This window comes from Microtus ochrogaster, unplaced genomic scaffold, assembly GCF_000317375.1.
Source record: "Microtus ochrogaster isolate Prairie Vole_2 unplaced genomic scaffold, MicOch1.0 UNK9, whole genome shotgun sequence".
Classification (NCBI taxonomy): Eukaryota; Metazoa; Chordata; class Mammalia; order Rodentia; family Cricetidae; genus Microtus; species Microtus ochrogaster.
The window spans coordinates 6,248,334-6,270,912 of record NW_004949107.1 but is presented as its reverse complement, the minus strand read 5'-3'; the positions used below and the strand labels follow the sequence as shown (position 1 = coordinate 6,270,912).

The 22,579-nt window shown below is 41.2% G+C and overlaps 1 protein-coding gene across 2 annotated transcripts in view; it reads left to right on the top strand.

Moving 5' to 3' along the window:
- Positions 1-21,269, top strand: part of Actr2 (ARP2 actin related protein 2 homolog) — a 48,593-nt gene extending 27,324 nt beyond the window's left edge. For both annotated transcript variants that reach the window (XM_005366448.2, XM_013353508.2), the window contains 5 exons: positions 2,010-2,146; positions 2,637-2,786; positions 6,152-6,297; positions 12,295-12,427; positions 18,674-21,269. In XM_005366448.2, the coding sequence (XP_005366505.1) occupies positions 2,010-2,146; positions 2,637-2,786; positions 6,152-6,297; positions 12,295-12,427; positions 18,674-18,844 (737 nt within the window). In that variant the 3' untranslated portion in view covers positions 18,845-21,269. The remainder of the gene's footprint in view (positions 1-2,009; positions 2,147-2,636; positions 2,787-6,151; positions 6,298-12,294; positions 12,428-18,673) is intronic.
- The last annotated feature ends 1,310 nt before the right edge of the window (positions 21,270-22,579 follow it).

The following is a 22,579-nucleotide window of genomic DNA, read 5'->3' as shown; positions in this document are numbered from 1 at the left end:
TTGAGCTTAGGTCACCAGGCTTGCTTTGCAAAGTGTTTTATTGTCTTGCCAACTTCTGTTCCAACTTTTTAGTTGTAGAGGCCAGACGTTGTGCACACCTGTCATTCCAGTGTATAGCCCATTGCTCAGGCTGCTGGGGCAGTATGGTTATGATTTCTTGACTAGGGTGAGACTGCCTTAATAACAACAAAAGTAAAATAAATCTTTTCGGTGGCAATCAGGAAACACAGCAGCAGCTCCCTTCCCTTTTGTGTGATGGGATATGTGTGTGTGTGTGGGGGGGGTGATGACAGGGTTTCTCTGTGTAGTCCTGGTTGTTCTGGAACTTGCGGTGTAGACCAGGCTTACCTTGAACTCAGAGATCCACCTGTCCCTGCCTCTCAAATACTGAGATTAAGGTGTGTGCCACCATTGCTCTTTTTTATTGTTGTTATTGTTGCTGTTGCTTATGGGCTTTGGGCTTACAACCTACCAGGCCTTACAGGTTCTAGGCTCCCACTCTGTTGCTGTACTACACCCTAGTGATGCTTTGCTTTTCTTCTGTCGTAGGTTTAGTTTTGGTCATTCTTTTTTTTTTTTTTAAGATTTATTTATTTATTATGTACACAACATTCCTTCCGTGTATGCTTGCATGCCAGAAGAGGGCACCAGATCTCATTATAGATGGCTGTTTGCCATGTGGTTGCTGGGAATTGAACTCAGGACCTCTGGAAGAGCAGTCAGTGCTCTTAACCTCAAAGCCATCTCTCCAGCCCCGTTGTGGTCATTCTTGATTGGGCTCTGTAACTGAGCTGGTACTTTGCCTAACCAAGAATGACTGGTGTAGTGATGTAGTATTTCTATGTATTAGACATTTCCTCAAGATTGGTGTCTGCCTGTGCAGCTCTGGCCGGCTGGGGAACTCTCCAGTCATCCTGTAAGTGAGGAGTGAGGATAGGTGTAGTTCTCAGTTTGTGCTGGCTTTTACTTTCCTTTGATGACTTTTGTTTTTAACGTTTGTGAGATGACCTCTCACCTTGTAGTCCATACTGGCTTTGTTTTCTTTATTTTTAGGTTTTTGAGATACATGACCTAGAAATTTTAGTCCATCACAAGTTCCTGAGAGCTCGACTTTGAATATGAGCTACCAGGCCTGATGATTTTAGCAGATTTATTTAAACCATCTTGTTTTTTTTTTTTTTTTTTTTTTTGGTTTTTCGAGACAGGGTTTCTCTGCGGCTTTGGAGCCTGTCCTGGAACTAGCTCTGTAGACGAGGCTGGTCTTGAACTCGCAGAGATCCGCCTGCCTCTGCCTCCCGAGTGCTGTTTAAACCATCTTGTAACTTGGTGTAAGAATCACTTTCCAGAGTTTCTGTAAATTATTCGTTATACTTTAGAAAATTTCACTTTAAGGGGCTTTGATTAGGTTGAGAAGAAAACTGTAGCAGGGTCTTTCTTCCCAAGTTCTTAAAGCAGCCCGTGATTGAACTAGAAACTCTACAGGGAAAACACCAGGGCAAGATGACCATGGATAATGGCACTTACCACTAAGCCTGACAACCTGAGTTGGATTCCCTTGGCCCCACATGGTGGAAGGGGAGAACCCATCCCCATAAATTGTCCTCTGACCTCACATGTGCTGTGGCGTACATGTGCACCCCATACAAAGAAAAATGTAAAGAAAGGGAATCATTGAGGAACAGACGCTTCCATCTGTGATTAGAAACTGCTGAAGCAAGCATAGTTGTGCAGGCCTTTAGTCCCTGCACTAGGACAGAGGCAGGTGGATCTTTGTGAGTTCAAGGCCAGCCTGGTCTACATAGTTCTGTGATAGGCAGAGCTATATAAAGAGACCCTGTCTTGAAAAAAACAAAACAAAACAAAAAAAAAAAAAAAAAAAAAGAAAGAAAGGAAAGGAGTACTCACTAATTGCTTGATTTTTTTCCTTGGGTGGCATCTCTGCTATATTTGAGATTTTCTGGCTTTAATTTTTCTGAATCGACTCTAAAAACCTTCTGGTTCTTGTGCAGGTTTATTGACTGGTGTAGTGGTGGACTCTGGAGATGGTGTAACTCATATTTGCCCAGTGTATGAAGGCTTTTCTCTCCCTCACCTTACAAGAAGGCTGGATATTGCTGGGAGGGATATTACTAGGTATCTTATCAAGGTAAGTGAAAGGAAATTATAAAAGCTCATTTTCTTTTTAAGTTTGTTTACTGACTTACACAAAAATCAGTGTCTAAAACAATTTAAGTGCTAGAGAGCTGGCTTGCCAATTGAGAGCACATGCTGGTCTTGTGGAGAAACAGTTCTCTTGGCCTTTCTACCGCTGTACCTCCAGCTCTTTGTAATCTAATGCCTTCCTCTGGACCTTTCAGGCACCAGTATTTGCATGTACATACCCACACACAGACATATAATACGCATAATTTAAAATAATAAAAAATTTAAAATATTCATGTACAACGTTTCTAGCATCACCCAGTATGTCGTTATTGACCTTGATAGAGATTCCAGGGATGGAGCTCAGGCAGAGACAGCAAGTGCCTTTTACCTGCCCAAACATCTTAGTAGCCAACAAGGGTTTAATTTTTTACAGTGGAACCTACTTGCATGGAGTATTAATTTGCTGGGTTTTTTGTTTGTTTTAACGGCAGCTGCTGCTGTTGCGAGGATATGCCTTCAACCATTCTGCTGATTTTGAGACAGTTCGCATGATCAAAGAAAAACTGTGTTATGTGGGTTACAATATTGAGCAAGAGCAGAAGCTGGCCTTAGAGACCACAGTGTTAGTAGAGTCCTATACAGTAAGTATCCTGTGTGAAGTATATCTGTGGGCTGAAAGGGGGTATCTCTGTTAATTAGCATCACTTAGAGGTTGGGTTTGTTTGGTTTTTGTTTTGTTGTGTTTGCTGGACATCAAACCGAGGGCATTGGATGTACCCAGCAGATTAGTCTCTGCCTTCTGTGTTTGTGGTTTGGATTTGTGTAATATGTTTTCCTGACTTCAATATCTCCTGCTACATTAAGATTTCATGAGATAATTCTTGAAGACACCATGTATTGAGAATTAAAACAAGAATTAAATTAGAATGTAATTAGAAATGGAAGTATTAGTTGATATTCTAGCATCTTCAGAATATCATTTCTCAACATGTTTTGTGCAGTGTTATTTGTCTGGGTGCTACTTATGAGTTACACAAAATAGAATAAGTTATAAATGTCAAATAAGTTGTGGAGATAACTATTATCTCATTGCTGTGTGACTCCCAGGCCCTTTGATGTGCCAGTATATATACAGTTGTGAAAATTTAGTATGCCTGTTTCTCAGATTCTTGGGTTTTTGAGACCAAGTCTTACTATGTAGTATAAGGTCCTCCTTCCTCTGCCTCCCACATGGTGGGATTGCGATCATGCATTCCCCATATGAACCTCAAAATTTTGTAGCATGTCATGGAGCTGATAATCTAAGAAACATACCTTGGACTTTTTTTTTTTTTTTTGGTTTTTCGAGACAGGGTTTCTCTGTGGTTTTGGAGCCTGTCCTGGAACTAGCTCTTGTAGACCAGGCTGGTCTCGAACTCCCAGAGATCCGCCTGCCTCTGCCTCCCAAGTGCTGGGATTAAAGGCGTGGACCACCACCACCTGGCATCTTGGACATATTCATGCCTTGGTTTTTCTCAGACAGGTTCTCACTGAAACCCAGCTGTGCTGGAATCCAGGCTGCTTTCAGACTTACTTTGAAACCCATTACATTTGCACATATTTTGTGAGTAGTGCCAACATGAGTCCCAGAGCTCAACACTTGCTCTGCTGGGCATAGTGGCACATACACTTGGAATACTGTCTGAGGTGAGAGCACCCATAAGTAATGAGGCCCGCCTGATAAGACCTCCCAAAAAATCCAGAATAGCTGGGTATAGTGATGTCTTTAATCACAGTACATACACCCAAGGGTACGTAGTAAGACCCTGTCTCAAAAGACATAAAAGGGAGATGGGGTAGGGATATTGTTAGAAACCAGCGGTGGTAGCACATGCCTTTTATTCCAGTTCTTGGGGGAGAGGGGAGCAGAGGCAGGAAGATCTCTTTGAGTTTGAAGCCAGCCTAGTCTACATATTAAGTTCCAGGCCATCCAGGGTTACATATAGAGACCTCCTCCCCAAAAGATACCATTCTAAACATACAACAAAACCTACCTTATAATTTCTGATAACCTCCAGATTTGCCCTGATAGTTTCATCCCAAAACCTTTCCTGGAAGATTTTCTAGAGATCCTAATTTTCAGTCTTAATTTTTTGGAAGGAACTAGTATAAGTTAAACAGTGAGAGAACTAACAATGTAAGACATGGTTTATGTTGGACACAAGAGTCATCAGTGAATTAGTTTGAGGTCAGCCTGGACTAAAAGTAAGACCATGTTAACACCACCTCCACCTCCTCCAACATCTCCCAAAAACCAAAAGCCAGACATGGTGGTGCCCATATGTAACTTGAGTAATTGTGAAATGGGGCTGAAGTATCAGTGAGTGTGAGGTCCACCTGTGCCTATAGTTTAGCCTCAGACTCCCAATAAAAGTCAGGCAGAGTGGTGCCCACCTATAAATAATCTCAGCACTTGGGAGGTAGAGACAGAAAGGTAGGGGTACATGGGTCATCTGGGCTACGTGAGATCCTGACTCGGGGGATGAGGTGTGGAAACAAAATATGTCTTCTTCCTTCCTTCCTTAAACAGTTGGAGTTAGCTTTGAAAAATATATTCAAGTGACAGCCAGGCAGTGGTGATGCACGCCTTTAATCTCAGCACTCAGGGAGGCAGAGGCAGGCAGATCTCTGTGAGTTTGAGGCCAGCCTGATCTACAAAGTGAGTTCCAGGACACCCAAAGCTACACAGAGAAACCCTGTCTCTAAAAATAAGCAAACAATAAAAATAAATAAATTTAAATAAAAGGGGTGGCTGGAGCAATGGCTCAGTGGTTAAGAGCACTGACTACTCTTCCAGAGAACCATGGTTCAGTTCCCAACACCCATGTGGCAGCTCACAACTGTCTGTAACTCCAAGATCTGAGACCCTCACACAGATGTATATGCAGGCAAAACGCCAGTGCACAAAAAATAAAAATAAATAAATTTTAAAAATAAGCAAACAAACCAATACAAACTAAATGAGTAAATGGAAAGAAGCAAGTTTGGGCAAATGTAGGGTAGAATAAGATGTAAGAAATTCAATGTTGAGGACTGGAGAGAAAACTCAGAGGTTAAGAGCACTGTCTGCTCTTCCAGATGTCCTGAGTTTAATTCCCAGCAACCACATGGTGGCTCATAACCATCTATAATTTGATGCCCTCTTATGGGATGCAGGCATACATGCAGACAGAACACTATATATATCTTTAAAAATAAGAAAATGCAGCTGGGTGCATCTGGGAATGCTTGTAGTCCTAGCTAAGGCTAAAGCAGAAAGGTTGCCAGAGTCGAGTTTGTTTGTTTTGTCTTTTGAAATTTTTTTTTCAAGATTTAGTTTTATATATAGTGCTGTTTTGTCTGTGTGAGGGCACCATATTCCCTGGAACTGGAGTTACAGACAGCTGTGAGCTGCCATGTGGGTGCTGGGAATTGAACTTGGGTTCTCTGGAAGAGCAACCAGTGCTCTTAACCACTGAGCCATCTCCCCAGTCCCCATGCCCAACTTCTTAAACCTTTTTGTTTGTTTGTTTTTATTGAAATTATTTGGTGGTAAAATGCTACTTGGACCACATACAATTGAAAGAAAATTACTACAAGTGCTTGATGTCAGCTTTTTATTTTAAAAAAAATCTTCTTAAAATCACAGTTGTGTTGAAATAAGACAGCTTGCATTAGCTTTTCAAGGAATAATCAGAATGTGCTGGCTAGTCAGCACATTTGGATGTCACACATGTATGCATTGGTCGCTTCTCAAAGAATTTTCTAGTTGGCAGCATTTGTACCATTAAAAAAATAGATGGAGTAAGGTGTTAATGAGAGCATCATCTGAGATACTTTGTTTTACCCAAGAAACATTTTAGGAAAATTTATTGCTTTTAATAATTTTGGTTACAGAATAGATATATTTAAAAGAATCACTGTTATGGAGACTGCTGGGAAGTTGTGGGGCTTTGCTGACTAGCACTGGGTTGTTTTCTGTTTCTAGCTCCCGGATGGACGCATTATTAAAGTTGGAGGAGAAAGATTTGAAGCACCAGAAGCTTTATTTCAGCCTCACTTGATCAATGTTGAGGGGGTTGGTGTTGCAGAATTACTCTTTAATACAATCCAGGCAGCTGACATCGATACCAGGTACAGTAGACAGCATTTCCCCGCCATTTATAAGAAGTGTGTGGGCCACAGATATAACCCAGCAGTAAGAGCACTTGCTGCTCTTCCAGAGGACCTGAGTTCATGCATACATATGACACACGCACACACACACACCTCAACATGGTTCAAAATAAGAATACAGGTTTTTTTTTTAAAGAAAGAAATGTAATGTAATGTGAATGAACAAATTGTCTGACCTCATTGTGTTTTTAGGAGAGGGTTATTTTGTTTTTAAATTTTAAAGATTATATTACATTGTTTATTTGTGTCTACACATATGTATGGTACATACATGGCCTGCACATGCTATGGTACTTGGGTGGATCTTGGTTCCCTTCTATCACGTGGGTCCCAGGGACCAAGCTCATCAGACTTGGCAGCCCACGTTGTTAGAACTGAACCATCTCTCTACCCCTCACTGTGTTTTAAAGATATATTTTTTTCTATTTTATGTTCATGAGTGTTTGTCTACATGCATGGTTGTGTACCGTGTGGATACGTCGTGTCCATGGAGGTCAGAAAATGGCATCAGGTGTCTTGGAACTAGAGCTACAGATGTTTGTAAGCTACTAGGAGGGTCCTGGGAACCAAAATCAGGTCCTCTACAAGGACAAGTGCTTTTAACTGCTGAGCCACCTCTCCAGACCCCACTTTAAACTTAGTGTTTTGAAACAATTTAAAATCTACAGAAAAGTGGCAAGTGTGCCCTTTCTATAATTTTACTCTTGCTAATATTAATATTATATTTATTTGCTGTGTTAATTGTATTTTTGGGGACCATTTGAAAACAGACTGAATATATAAATTCTCTTTAGCAGTTTGTATTCCTGAGAAAAGATACACTTATGTAGTTGAATATGTCATACAAGAGATTTATTATTGATGTACATAGCATCATATCTCAGTTTCGTACAGTATCCCTGTAGTGTTTTTTGTACAGTTGTCTTCTGTCTGTGAAGGATCAAGGGTAGACTCATGCATATTTAATCATGGCTCTACATTGCTTGTTTTCTGGTACAGTTCACGGTATTGACATCTTTGCAAAGTCAGGCTAGTTATTTTAGATTTTTTTAAATTTGGGCTTTTATATTTTCTCATTCAGGCATGCATTTCTGATTAGAATACTCTGTATATGGTGTGTCCTAAGGGTATCAACATCCAGAAGTGCTGTTTGTTATTGGTGATATAAATGCTCATACTAAAGCATTACTTGAACTTTACTGTTTCCTCTGATGGTGTATTTCTCTTTTCCTAGTTAAAAACTTGTGGGGGGGAAAAACACATTGAAACTGTATGAACGGGGCTGGAGCCATGCTTCAGAGGTTAAGAGCACTGACTGCACTTCCAGAGGCCCTAAGTTCAATTCCTAGCAACCACATGGTGACTCATAATCATCTATAGTGATGATACCTGGTGCCCTCTACTGGCGGCAGGTATACATGCAGCAGAGCAGAGTATATGTAATAAAACACCTTTAGAAAAAAAACTCTAGCCGGGCGGTGGTGGCACACGCCTTTAATCCCAGCACTCGGGAGGCAGAGGCAGGTGGATCTCTGTGAGTTCGAGACCAGCCTAGTCTACAGAGCTAGTTCCAGGACAGGCTCCAAAGCCACAGAGAAACCCTGTCTCGGAAAACCAAAAAAAAAAGAAAAGAAAAAAAGAAAAAAAACTCTATGAACATCCCACTCTGCTCTGTCCCTTTAGTGTCCGTTGACGACCCGTCTTGCTCCTCTAGAGTCATTGATAATCTGTCCCTTTCCTCAACACACTCTGCCCTAACATCCATTGTTAGCCTAAATTCGTTTTTATTACCAGTTGCTATTTTAGTACTTGACCAGCATATATGAAACCCTGGGTTTGATGCACAGCACTGCATGAATTTTATTGCATTTTTACTTCCTTTAGTCTACATGTGTGTGGGTTGGGGGTGCCATGGCACATACTTGGAAGTCAGAGAATAACTTTTAAGAGTTGTTTTTTACTTTTCCCCACTGAGCCATCTCACCCAACCTTTAAATTTATGTATTTGTTTAGTTTTCTTTTTTGGACATGGTCTCATTGTGTAGCCCTGAAAATAGGCTGGCCTTGAACTCAAAGAGACCCTCCTGCCTCTGCCACCACGCCAGCTTAAATTTATTTTTTAATTGACAGAAGTTCTGTTTATGGTATGTGTGGTATGAGGTCTTGAATGTACATTTTTAATTAAGTTAATATTTATTGTATATACAACTTTTGTGAATATCACACTTAAAATCCAGTGCTTTTGCATACATATTTTGAAATAGAATCTGTGTGTTGTGTGATGGGACTCCTATCTAACCAAAGTTACATTTCTTTTTTTTTAATTTTTTTAAATATTTATTTATTATGTATACAATATTCTTTCTGCATGTATGCCTAAAGGCCAGAAGAGGACACCAGACCTCATTACAGATGACTGTGAGCCACCATGTGGTTGTTGGGAATTGAACTCAGGACCTTTGGAAGAGCAGGCAATGCTCTTAACCGCTGAGCCATCTCTCCAGCCCCAAAGTTGCATTTCTTTTGATCAATATCTCACTTCAGTCACCAGGTCATCGTCCCTGGTAACCATCATTGTACTCTGATACTGAATTCGATTTTTGAGATTCCATGTAAATAGGACCCTGTAGTATTTGCCTTTCTCTGCCTGACGTTACTTAACACAATTTCTTCCAGGCCTATTTACATTGCTACAAATTACAAGATTTCCTTTTTAAAGGGAGAATTACATTCCATTGTATATACCAAATATTTTTTTTTTTAAAGATTTTTTTATTTATTATGTATACAACATTCTGCCTCCGTGTATGCCCACACGCCGGAAGAGGGCGCCAGATCTCATTACAGATGGTTGTGAGCCACCATATGGTTGCTGGGAATTGAACTCAGGACCTCTGGAAGAGCAGCCGGTGCTCTTAACCACTGAGCCATCTCTCCAGCCCACCAAATATTTTTTTAAAGATTCATTTATTATTATGTATACAATATTCTGCCTGCACACCAGAAGATGGCACCAGATCTCACTATAGATGGTTGTGAGCCTCCATGTGGTTGCTGGGAATTGGACTCAGAACTTATAGAAGAGCAGCCAGTGCTTTTAACCTTTGAGCCATCTTGTCAGCACCCCCAAATATATTTTTTATTTATTCATCCATAATAGTAACTCAGGTTGATTCCATGACCTGACCATTGTGAGCAAAATTGCATGAATGTGGGAGTTCAGGCGTCTTCTCAGCATGCTGATTTCTAGTCTTTGAGATATGTGTTTACTGCTAGGTTGCTGAATCATTTGATAGTTCTGTCTTTAGTTTTCGGGAGAGTTTCAATACTGTTCTCTGTAATGGTGATTTTAGTTTATATTAGAGCTCCTTAAACTTTTCACTTATGATACACCCTGTGTTAGTGAGGGTTCTTTAGAGTAAGAGAACTTATAGAACGAATCTATTTACAGGAGGGGATTTACTAGAATGGCTTACAGGCTGTGTTCTAGCTAATCCAACAATGGCTGCCTTCCAGTTCAAAAATCCAGTGCCTGTTTAGTCTACGATGTCTCAGCTGGTCTTCAATATACCCTGGAATCCTGAAGAAGTAGGCTCTAATGCCAGTGAAGAAATGGGCTTGCTAGTGAGGAGAGAGCAAGAGGCGAAGAGTAAAGCTCCCTTCTTCCATGCCCTTACGTAGACTTCCAGCAGGTGTGGCCCAGACCAAAGGTGTGTGTTCTCACCTCAAGATCTGGATTAGAAGTGGGTCTTCCCTCTTAAATAAAATTAAGCAAAAGCCCCTCACAGGTGTGCGCTGTTTTTGAATTTTAGTTAATTCCAGATAAAGGCAAGTCGACAACCAAGAATAGCCATCATATCCCCGCTTTTTTGGAGGAAGGAGCTGAGAGAGTATTTCACTATGCAGCTTTGGATGGCCTGGAACTCATATGTAGACTAGGCTGGCCTTAAACTCAAACTCTACCTGCCTCTGCCTTCCGAGTGCTGGGTTTAAAGGCACATTCCACCATGCCTGGCTATGGCTCTTTTTTGAATGAGAATTTTTTACATGATTCTCACAGTATGTAGGAATATAAGATAGCTATATAGGTAAACATTTACTGATAATGAATCATGAAGAAATTTTGTGTGTGTGTATTAGAAATGAAAACAAATTCCATAGTAATCAAATGAATGAGCTTGTTTTTTATTTTTTTAACGTAAAGAATTAAATCTTTGGGGGAGAGGTGACTCAGTGTAGTGTGTGAGGACCAGCTTTAGTCCTCACTACTGTAAGAAACAACAGAATGGCAGAAATGTGTCTAAGCCGTTTCAGAAATTATTGGAGATTCTGGACTAATCTCCAGTCAGATTCACTTAATGATATCCCCCCCCCCCCCACACACACACAGAGTTTCTCTGCAGCTTTGAGGCCTGTCCTGGAACTCTGTAGACCAGGCTGGCCTTGAACTCACAGAGATCCTCCTACCTTTGCCTCTCAAGTGCTGGGATTAAAGTCATGCACCACCACCGCCAAGCAATGATTTTTTTTTCAAATGAAACTCAAAAGTTAAAATTCATACATTGGGGTTATTTTCAATGATTTGGTTATTTTTACTTTCTGTGTGTTAGTGTTTTGCCCCGTGTATGTCTGTGTGAAGGTGTTGGATCACCTGAGACTGGGATTCCAGACAATTATGAGCTGCCACGTGGGTGCTGGTAGTTGAACTCTGGTCCTTTGGAAAAATAGCTAGTGCTCCCAACCTATAAGCCATCTTTCCAGCCCCTAGCTTTATTTTTGGTTCTAGTTTTGTTTTTTTAAAGACAGGTTTTCTCTGTGTAGCTCTGGCTGCCCTTGAACTCACTGTGTAGACTGGACTGGCCTTGAACCTGGAGATGTTTGCCTGCCTCTGCCTCTTGAGTGTGTGTTAAAGATGTATACCACCTCTGCCCAACTAACATTGGTTTTTAAAGCCAAGTGTTCTAGCCCAATATAGCTAAAAATATTCTGATTTTATACTTAATATACCAAGAAGTGATGATAGAAAAATAATCTTCGTTTTCTTTTTTTTTTTTTTTTTTTTTTTTTTTTTTTTTTTTGGTTTTTCGAGACAGGGTTTCTCTGTGGCTTTAGAGCCTGTCCTGGAACTAGCTCTGTAGACCAGGCTAGTCTCGAACTCACAGAGATCCCCTGCCTCTGCCTCTGCCTCCCGAGTGCTGGGATTAAAGGCGTGCGCCACCACTGCCCGGCGTAATCTTCGTTTTCTATATAGTTTTCCTAAGAACAGAAAGTTGTACATACAATAAAAATGCATGGTTTTCTAACATATCATAGTCTTAAATTTGAGCCCAGGTGCTACATGGCTTGGCTGTGTGTGTATTCCAAAGTAGTCGTGTGAGTTGAGAAGTGGTGAAGTTGCATGAGGAAACACGGATGTGCATTGTCACGAACAAAACACCTTAGATTCATTGCATGTTTGCTTTTGAATTAAGTTTTGGTTTTTGCACTTTAAGGGAACCTTTTACTGTTGTCAAGTTACGTGACCCTGGGTGGGTTGTAGCTCAGTTTAGAAGCTGTGTTTTGTTACAGTGGTTGTCTGTCAGTGTACAAGGCTTCCCTCTTCTGTACATTTTCCCTTCCTTCCCCAGTTTCTGTGAGTCACTGTTCTGGTGTGCAGTGATAGCTCATGCCACTTAATTGACACTCCTGTGCTAATGGGGGATGTTGAGCTTTTTCCTCCCTCCATATGTCTACTGGGTATATCTTATTTTTGCCGTACCATTTGCGACAGTCTTATCTGGCAGAGATTTGACCTTCTGATCTCCTTCCGCCACCTCATAGTGTACCCTGTTGATGCGGTGTTGAGGGTGGAATACAGGCTTTGTGCTGCTGGGCAAGTGCTCTGCTGAGCTGCATCCCTACCCCAACAATTTCAAACAAATGAATAAACTGTAAATACCCACTGTGTCTTCCTAGATCTGAATTTTACAAGCACATTGTGCTTTCTGGAGGCTCAACCATGTACCCTGGACTGCCATCGAGGTTGGAACGAGAGCTTAAACAGCTTTACTTAGAACGAGTTCTAAAAGGAGATGTGGAAAAACTTTCTGTAAGTATCTCCAGTAATTATTGCCATTGTTTAATAATCTGTAAAATAACTTATGGATCTTGACAACCACTAGATGGAGCAAGAAGTCTTGTAAATGGATTCCTATACAGTCAGCCTCTGCAAGACTTGAAGAGCCTCAAGAGAAATTGTCCATTTGTTGTATGTCTTGTCTCCCCAGTCATACTATGTTCCCAGAATTACCACAGCTTTTGAAATGGACGTTATTGGTAATTGTTGCCATTCACCAGAATACAATTGCTGGTGGTTCTTTGGCATGCCCTTTTCCCTAGCTTTGGACTGTGAAGTATACTGTCTGCAGTATGAGTGTAACCCAGGTCCTTTAACCATGGCTTAGTCTCTGGGTTTGTCTTAACTATCCATAGCTACCTATTTTAGATAATATTATCCATTTCTGAAAACTGTGTATAGAGACACTGATACTATAGTGCTTTCTAAGTATTTCACTCGCATTTCCCATTTCATTGGATTATATAGAAAATTTAAAGATCCATCTCTGGTGACCATTTATTCTGCAAACTTTTGAGGAAAAGAGATTATAAAGCACTATATTCTGGTAAAACCCCACTGAAATTGATTCTGCATACTCTGATCCCCTTCTGCCCCCCCCCCCCCACACACACACACATTTTCTCAGGTCTTCAGAGCTGTTGGACCCAGGACCACACACACACCAACGAGCAGTCTAGTACTGAGCTACACTGTAAGCCCAGGAAGCATTTATTGAACTCCAGCACTGCACCAGAACTGATGTAGGCCATGGGAACAAAACAGTGGTGAACAATAAAAATTGCTGCTGTCAGTTTGAGTAACTTAGCACTAGTAATAATAAATGGCTGGGGTGGGGGTGGGAGATAGAACACGGTTGTTGTTGGTAAGGGGTGTGCTCCCTCATACTTACCAGAAAAGGCCTCTGAAATGCCTTTGGCTCATAGACCTGTGTCAGGTTAGGGCTGAGCATTTCTAGTTGAGAGTAGTGCAGAGGGTCTGAGTTGGGAGGAATGTCTGTGTGAATGGAACAGAGTAAACAGGAGGTGAGAGATGAGGTCAGAAGACCAGCAAGCAGGACACGTCAGCTATGGTAAAGATGAGGGATCCTGAGGGTTCTGAATAGAAAAATGATAGAATCTGACTCACCCCTTAAGAGCCCAGAAGCCCAGTTTGGGAGAAAAGGACCTAAGAGGGTTCAGACAGGAAGCCATGAGAGAGAAAGAGCTGGTAGAGATTAAATTAGTGGTTAAAATGGTCGTCTTAGAGAGTGAGTAGAGAGTGGGGAAATAGACAGCATGAAAGACGTGCGCCATCACTGCCTGGCGTGTTGAGCTGTTTGAAAACACAGGTTCAGGTTGATTACCTGAGTTGGTATTTTGCCAGGTGAATGAATGTAAGGAGGAGAGAAAAAAGTCATCAATGATAATGTAAAGAAACAAGGGGAGAGGGCTGGAGAGATGGCTCAGTGGTTAAGAGCGTATGTTGCTCTTGTAGAAAAGCCAGGTTCAGTTCACAACCATCCATAACTCAAGGTGTAGGGGATCCAGTGTCCCCTTCTGACTGCCCTGAGCACCAGGCATGTACGCATAAATGCATACAGCCAAAACTCATACATACAAAATAATTTTCTTTTTCAGTTTAGAAGGAAATGGAGACACTAGGCAGTAGTGGTGCCTGCCTTTAATCCCACTATTTGGGAGGCAAAGACAGGAGAATGTTCAGATTCGAGGCCAGCCTGGTCTACATAATAAGTTCCAGGACAGCCAGGACTACACAGAGAAACTGTGTCTCAAGCCTATTCATACCTTATCCCACAAGGAAAGAAATGGAGGCTAGGACTTTTGAGGTGCGTCAGTGCTTGAATTCACAAGCCTGGTTGTTGAAATAAGAGCGGCGGGGCTGCGTCCCCCGGCACCCGGCCGCCCACATGGCTAGCTTAGCTTATACCCTGAAATAATTACACGGAAACTGTATTCTTTTAATCACTGCCTGACCCATTAGTTCCAGCCTCTTATTGGCTAGCTCTTACATATTGATCTAACCCATTTCTATTATTCTGTGTGGCCCACAAGCTGGCTTACCAGGAATGATCTTAGCCTGCGTCTGTCTGCAGTGGGACAATCATGGCGACTCACTGACTCAGCTTCTTTCTCCCAGCATCCTGTTCTGTTTTCTCCGCCTACCTAAGGGCTGGCCTATGAAATGGGCCTAGGCAGTTTCTTTATTAATAAGAAATCATTCCCACATCACCTGGTGACCGGAATTAGATTCCTGGAATCAACACCTGCTAGTAGGAAAGAATTGACTCCCAAAAGTTGTATATATACTTACAACACACAGTAACAGCTAAAGGAGAACAAAAGATAGAGGGGATGTGTGCGTGTTTCAGTGAAGAATAGGGACGAGAAGAACAGCTGTAGATGTCTGGGGATCTAGAGAGACTGAAGGAGGAGTGGTGGGGTTGGGGGAAGAGGCGGGTAGTAGAAGTCGCAGTTAAGGAAGGCTGCTGTGGGCCCTCCTGGGTGAGAGCACAGCTCGGGAAGCAGTGTCTTCTCTGAAAGCCTCATGAGCCCCCAGAGCCCTTAGACGTTTCCTTGAAGGTGCTGGAAAGATTAAAAGCAGATGCTATTGCAGAGGGCCAACACACCCATAGGCTTTTAAGAACTGCTTATAACTCCCGCTCCAGGTACTGCAGTCAGATATACGGACCCACATGCAGATACACACATAGATATAATAATAATTAATTTTAAAAATTTCAGCAAAACACAGCCAGGCTCATTTGTTCACATATTCATTATTGTTCACATTATTCATTGTCAAACATTATAACTATCTTACAGCTTCACGGAGGTCTTTGTAGTCAGAGACATGAAAAGCCCCAAGCATTTACTCTGACCCTTATGAAAACATTCGCAAGTCAGTGGTACACATAGGAGTATGAGATGGGAGGATACTGAGTGTAAGGTCAGCCCAGAGTCTATAGCTAGACTCTGTCTTTGAGGGTGGAGGGGAGTGGTAACTAACCTTTTAAAAAAATTGAAAGGAAAAGAAAAGGTAGCCTGGTGGTTATATGTGCCTTTAATCCCAGCAGTTGGGAGGCAGAGGTAAACTAGGCCAGTCTGGTCTACAAAGCAAGTTCTAGGACAGCTTAGAGCTGTTACACAGAGAAACCCTGGGGGGCAGGGGGAATAAATAAAACAGAATGGTTTTCAGACTTAACTGAAACACTATTGTTTTCCATGGCATAAATACCTACATTTTATATATGTGACAGAAACAATTTAGAACTCATGGTTCCATTGTCTCTTGTAGAATTTGTGACTCTAGAAACTGACAGTCTTTCATGATTGGTATGGAAAGAAACAGCTAGAGGTCTGTAGATGTCTAGGGGTCTAGCATTATTTATTATGTGTATGGGTGTTTGCCTACATGTATGTCCGTGGTGCCTGTGGAGGCCAGAACAGGGTCTCAGATGCTCTGGAGTTATAGGTGGTCGTTAGCCACCTTGTAGGTGCTGTTGTTGGGAATTGAACCCATGTCCTCTGGAAGAATAGTCAGTGCTTTTGCTAAGCCTCAGATTCAAATATAGTTCTGATTATTTTTTCAACATATAAACTATTTCTGTGTAATGGTAGTTTCCTCTGAGCATCTTAGACTCCAGAAGTTGAGTCAACTGGGAAATGGGGAGTTCTAAGACTGAGTTGGTTCAGTAGTTTTTCTTTCTGAATTCTGGGTTAGAAAAACTTGTTTTTGTTATTTTCAGTTAGAAGATTTTTGTTTCACAGTATCACAAGCAAATAATAGCAGTATATTTAGTATAAACATAAATCACCAACACTGTGTCCTTTTATAAGGTGTCATCAGGTATTTTTAGAATTAACTTTTAAAGTCTTGGATGGCCCATGTACCATCTTTGAGCTTTGGGGTAGAAGGCTCACTCCTTTCCCACAGTTTCTATGGTAGTCAGTCAGGGGTCAGTCAGGAATGTGTGCTAAGGACGGGCCAGTGCTTGTCTGTCTTCTCCCTAGTGGGTTGAGAAACAGTGCCCAGTTGTCAGGCTGGAGCTGATACACTGCAGACTCCAGAGGTGGCCTGGACAAGAAGTCCCCTAGACCTGCAGCTTCACAAGTAAACTTAACATTTCAGTTAACATTTTAAATAACCTTGCAGAGGTAAAGTCCAGAAACTAGTTCCTTTTTTCTTAAAAAAAAAATATTTATTTATTATGTATACAATGTTAGTTTCCATGTCTGCCGACAGGTCAAAAGAGGGCACCAGATCTCATTATAGATAGCTGTGAGCCACCATGTGGTTGCTGGGAATTGAACTCAGGACCTCTGGAAGAACAGTCAGCGTTCTTATCCTCTGAGCCATCTCTCCACCTCCTAGTTCCCTTTTTCTTAAAAATAAATTTTTTGAATTTCAACGCTCATACAGTCATGATTGTTAGTACGCGGTGAGTTAAAAATAATAAGTGCAAACCTTAAGTGCCAAGAGTTTTCTCTTTAGGGACTCCAGGGACAGAGACTGGTTTTTGTCCTATTATGTTCTTAGAAATCTTCCCAAGTTTATAAAAGACTAGTAAGCTGCGCTTCTCCCTGGGTGGTACCAAGTAATGAAAACTTAATCTCTTCCATTTTCTGAAGATTTAAGAGCCTTCCCAAACACAAATCCCTGTTGTAATATGAGCAGTGGGGCTGTGTCCCCAGCACCCCAGCCGCACCCCGGCCACCTGGCTAGTTTATGCCCCGAAATAATTACACGGACACTGTATTCTTTTAAGCACTGCTTGGCCAATTTCTATCTAGCTTCTTTTAGGCTAACTCTCGCACCTGGACTAGCCCATCTCTAATAATCTGCTGTAGCCCACAAGGTGGCTTACCAGGGAGATTCTAGCCTATGTCCATCCTGGGTTGGAGCTTCATCGCGTGTGCCTCAGAGAGCAGAGCTCTCGCCTCTGACCGCAAGAGTGGAGCATCGTGTCTCTCTGAGGCCTCTGCCCCCGAGAGGAGAGCTGTCGAGTCTCTTCCTCTTCCTCCCAGCGTTCTGCTCTGTTTACTCCTCCCACCTGTGTTTTAACCTATCAGGGCAAGCAGCTTCTTTATTTAATTAACCAATGACCTTCCTCCATCACTTCCCCTTTTTCTGTTTAAACAAAAAAGGAAGGCTTTTACTTGAATTTAAAACAATAGAATCTGAGTTTTGCATATTAGAAAGCTGGAAGGTCTGGGGTGGATCTCAGTGGTAGACCACATGCACTGGTCCTGTATCAGGGCTACTCTTGCTGTGATAAACCACCATGGCCAAAAGCAGCTTGGAGAGGAGTTTATTTGGCGCACACACCGTGAATCACAGTCTGTTGAGTGAAGCCAAGTCAGGAACTCAAACTGAGCAGAAACCTGGAGGTAGGAACTCATGCAGAGGCTATGGAGGAGTGCTGCTTATTGAGTTGTTTATCCTGGGGTTTTGTTTTTGTTTTGTTGATTTTTCAAGACAGGGTTTCTCTGTGTAATAGCTGTGGCTTTCCTAGAACTCATTCTGTAGACCAGACTGGCCTTCAACTCACAGAGATCCACCCGCCTCTGTCTCCCAGTTGCTGGAATTAAAAGCCTGCCTGTGCCACTACCATCCAGTCATCATCCTGTTTTTTCTTATAGAACACAGGACCATTAGCTCAAGGGTACTCCACACACAGTGGTCTGCCCCGCCCCATACCAATTATTAATTAAGAAATTGCCCTACAGGTTTGCCTACAGCCAGGTATTATGGAGGCATTTTCTCACTTGAGGCTCTCTCCTCTCAGATAACTTTAGCTTGTGTTGACATAGCCACCTCCCAAGCCCCAGCCCCACCCCTGACAATCCCCGATGCCCGTCCAGTCAGTTCAATTTTACTGTGTTGCACTGAACTAGAGTCATGGTGACTCAATTTGACCTGGAAGAAGACTGCTCAGGAACTGAGGCAAACTGGTTATGGTCTTGCTTCTGGTTCTTGGGCTATTAGTACAGTGATTAGTTGTCACGATTTATTTTATCTGGGTAACAGGTGTGAATTAGGATTCTTGTCTCTAATCATGAACTTGGGAGGAATTACTAAATGTTTCTGTGTCTGAGGAGACAGACCCGGCTGTTGTCCTGTGTGGACTGCTGAGATGTTCAAGGACACACATGCAGAAGTCTTCCTGAAATGGAGCATTGTGCACACACCATCTCATGACTCTCTTTTCTCCTTCAGAAATTTAAGATACGAATTGAAGATCCACCCCGCAGAAAGCACATGGTGTTCCTGGGTGGCGCAGTCCTGGCCGACATCATGAAGGACAAAGACAACTTTTGGATGACTCGACAAGAGTACCAAGAAAAGGGTGTGCGTGTGCTGGAGAAGCTCGGTGTTACTGTTCGATAAATGCCAGGCTTGTTCCCAACATGCCTCTAATGTATTCTTTTTGTGTTTTTTTTTTCTTTCTTTTTAATTTTTTTCTTTATTGCCAGTCTTTGAACTCATTCAACTCCAGGACTGAAAGAGGCCTCTCTGTCCCCTTTGACTGGAAAGGTCAAGTTTATTCTCTGTCTTGGAGAAGCATTGTTAATGTGGATAAAGCTGGTTGTTTAATACAACCACTCTACCAACATCACCCGTGGGCAGAGGGTCTCTGCTGCTTTCTTCCTTTCTAAGTAGGCATTTCGCTCTTTCCTGTAGGCTTCATATTTTTCCTTTATTGCTTTAATGCTGCTAGTTTTAGTTTTAGCACTCTAGGTGGTGTGTCTTTATTAGCATAAGAGAAAACTTTCACATGAGCTTTTACATATTCTGGGTGGGGGTGGTAAGGGATGGGTGGGCAGCCCTGAGTCCTTCGGGGCATTTCTTCTGTAGTGTTAGTTTTCAGCAGCCAGCTGCTGCCACCTTGTGAGTGCCCTGAAGCTTGTCCTGTTAACATCTTCACTTTGTGAGTGCCCTGAAGCCTGTCCTGATAACGTCTTCGGGAATAGTAAGCTCAGAACTAAGGTGTTTGGGTAGGTTTTGTGTGGTGGAACAATTGGGTGGTCTTCCTGGTGTGGCGTTCAGGATTTCTGCTTCTGGGTATGAGATGAACCTCAGTTACAGCACTCTGACTTGGTAGGCTTCTTCTTTTGGTCTGCCTGGAACTGTTTCCATATGGTAGAAAAAGCAAGCTTAGTGTTTCGTTGCCATGCAGCTTAGGAATTAATTCCTTATCTCACCTGGGAGTTTATTTCCTAAACTATCAGAGAGAAAGTAATATTTTAAACAAGATGCTTTTGCTGAGTCAAATTACAGATAGAACGTTCCTAAGGGCTGGTGTTTTCTAAATGCTGTTGTTTATTTTGAAAGCATTGAGGTGATGATGCTTAGTACCATTCTTGAAAGTTGTACTTTTATGTGCCCATCAGTGCTTCTTGACTAAAACAGCTACAACAGTACACACAGCTACTGGCAGTGGGTTATAATTGTTGTATTAACAGTAACAGTGGGACTTGTTGCCAGTTTGGTTTTGTTTTTTAACAAGACCTGGAACTAAAATTTTAGCAACAACAATAGAAAATTTACCAGGAGTCAACTATGTTTGTACTGAAAACTAATCATGATTGCTACTTCCCAGCCATCTTTTGTTCTTGAGATTTTGGATATGTTTGCAGACCTGTCAGAAAATCCTATTTATAAGTCCTGTTAGTATTGTTTGTTATCTCAAAAAATATCAGATAGTACCTAGAAGTGAGTGAGGTCTTTCTAACATTGAAAAATGAAATAATAAGATGTTGTATCACAATGAATACAAAAAATCATGATTCTGGGAGAAATATTTTCCTTCATTTCAAAATATTTTTTGCTAATGATAAATTTGGAAGAATGACTTTTTTTCCTTTTTCCTTTCTTTTTGGATGCTTAAAATCAGAATTTTTAGTGAATTTTTTTGAGATAACTTTAAAATTAGTTTATATAAAATCAGCAGCAAAAGGAAGTTAGTCTTAATTATGCAGCTTCTGTGATATTAAGTATTTTTGCCTGTTTTACCTCAATTTGAACAAATAGGAGATGTCTGTGTGCATGCTGGACATGCTCAGTACACAACCACCTGCCAGTGCCGGCTGGTCGGTGTTGGGTGCATGACTCAGAGTCCTAAGCCTTCCTAAATCACGTTGTCAGATACCCTATCTTGGAAGTCCTGGGCCCATTCCAGGACACTTACTGTGTATAGGACTGGTACCAGTGACTGTTGAGTGCAGAAAAATGGTTAATACTTGGCTTTGAGCATGGTTTTAAATACAGGGGTAGAAAACAAGAAAGAATGGGGTAGAATCCTAAACAAAACCTGAAAGAGCATTATCATTTGTACCTTGAATGTAGAATTTGTTTTTATTTCATAATTCTGCTAGCAAACATGACTGTTAAAAATGATGTATTTATATATGTAATAATTTAGAAATTCCATTTTATAGTTTTCCTATTCTAAGGTGAAATAATGAATTTAATAATCTGGGAGTTGGGACATTCTATTGGAGGTGTCAGGTTTGAGTCCTTCAAAAACTAAAAAAAATTCTGTTTTTTAAAGGATCTGATTTTTAGCTCTTGAAACCCATTGTCGCTTAGATTTCCAATGCTAAAGTTCCTTTTTTATTTTTGAATTAAAATTACCAATGCCTTGAGGGATTTCTTAGAAAATGTGGTATTGGATGTTAACTTCACAGTTCTGAGCACTGTTAGTGTCTATCTGGCAAGTATTTGAGAGATCAATGGAAAGCTAAATATTCTAAATTTAACACGAATATGCTTCTTTTTGATTAAGAAAATAAAATCAGATTTTTCAAAGTAATTTGAATTTTGTCTTTGTTTTTCCTTTTCTCTTTAATTTTATTATTTTTATTTGTACTTTCAGTTTTGCGGTGCCTGATGGGTTTAGAACTTTAAACCAGTTAGTCCAAGGTCATTCACTCTTCCCAACCTTTGCTGTTGTTTGTCTGTCTGTTTTATCTTATTTGGGGCAGAGGTTGAGACACAGTGTTATAGCCCAGGCGAACCTGGAACTTGCTTGTAGCCACGGAGGACTTGAACTCTTGATTCTCCTGCCTCTTCCAAGTGCTAGGATTATAGATGTGCACCATGATGCCCAGCTCTGGTTCAGTGTTGATCATTGATAAAACTCATTATTTCTAGTGAAGTCTGTATTTACATAATTTTTTTTATGAGGCAGGGTTTCTTTATGTAGTTCCAGCTGCCCTAGAACTGGCTGTGTAGGTCAGGCTGATCTGCCTGCCTTTGCCTCTACCTGTAGAGCACAGGGATTACAGTTATGTACCACCACTCCCAGCCCTTCTAGTGGGGATTTTAGAGAATGGATTAGAGCTACATTAGAATTTGTTCTGTTTTATTTTTTTTGTAAGAGACTGTTCATTTCTCAAGAGATTGCAGGGTACTTTTACAGAATCAATTCTAGATAGACTTTATGTAACATGACTCTAATGATGTAGCTGATCTGTGTGAAGATTTTTAGGTATATTGTTTTGTTTTAAACTTTTTCCTTTATTTTCATTTTATATGTATGAGTATTTTATTTGTATGTATGTGTGCACACCATGTTTGTGTGTAGTACCCTCGGAGGCCAGGAGAGGATATTCGATTTCCTTGGAGCTAGAGTTACAAGTGTTTGTGAGCCACAGTGTAGGTGCTGGGAATTCAACCTTGATTTTCTGAACTTGAATTGTCTCTTGCACTGATACATTGTTTTTGACAAAATCATCAAAGCAAGAGTAAAACTAATAACTAAATGGCCTATTCTTGAGCCTACATTGGCCTTGAGCATGAGGGCTAGGGAATTAGTGTCAGTGTTTTTGTCTCTCTTATAAACTGTATGCTCGAGATTCATTATCCTTTCGTGACCAGAGTCCATTAGGATATCCCGAGTGTTGTGTCTGGTGCCTTATCCCGTGTCTTGAGTTGCTAGAATGATGTGGTATCTCTTGTCCCTAGATGATAGAGAAAGAATATTCCTGCCGTTTTGTAGTGTTTGCTGTTGGTGGAGTGAATGCCTTTGTACTCATTTTTTTTCTCCACCCATAAACGTTGCTGTACAATGTAGTTTATTAACTGTTGCTAATTTTAATTAATTTATTTTTAAGACAAGGT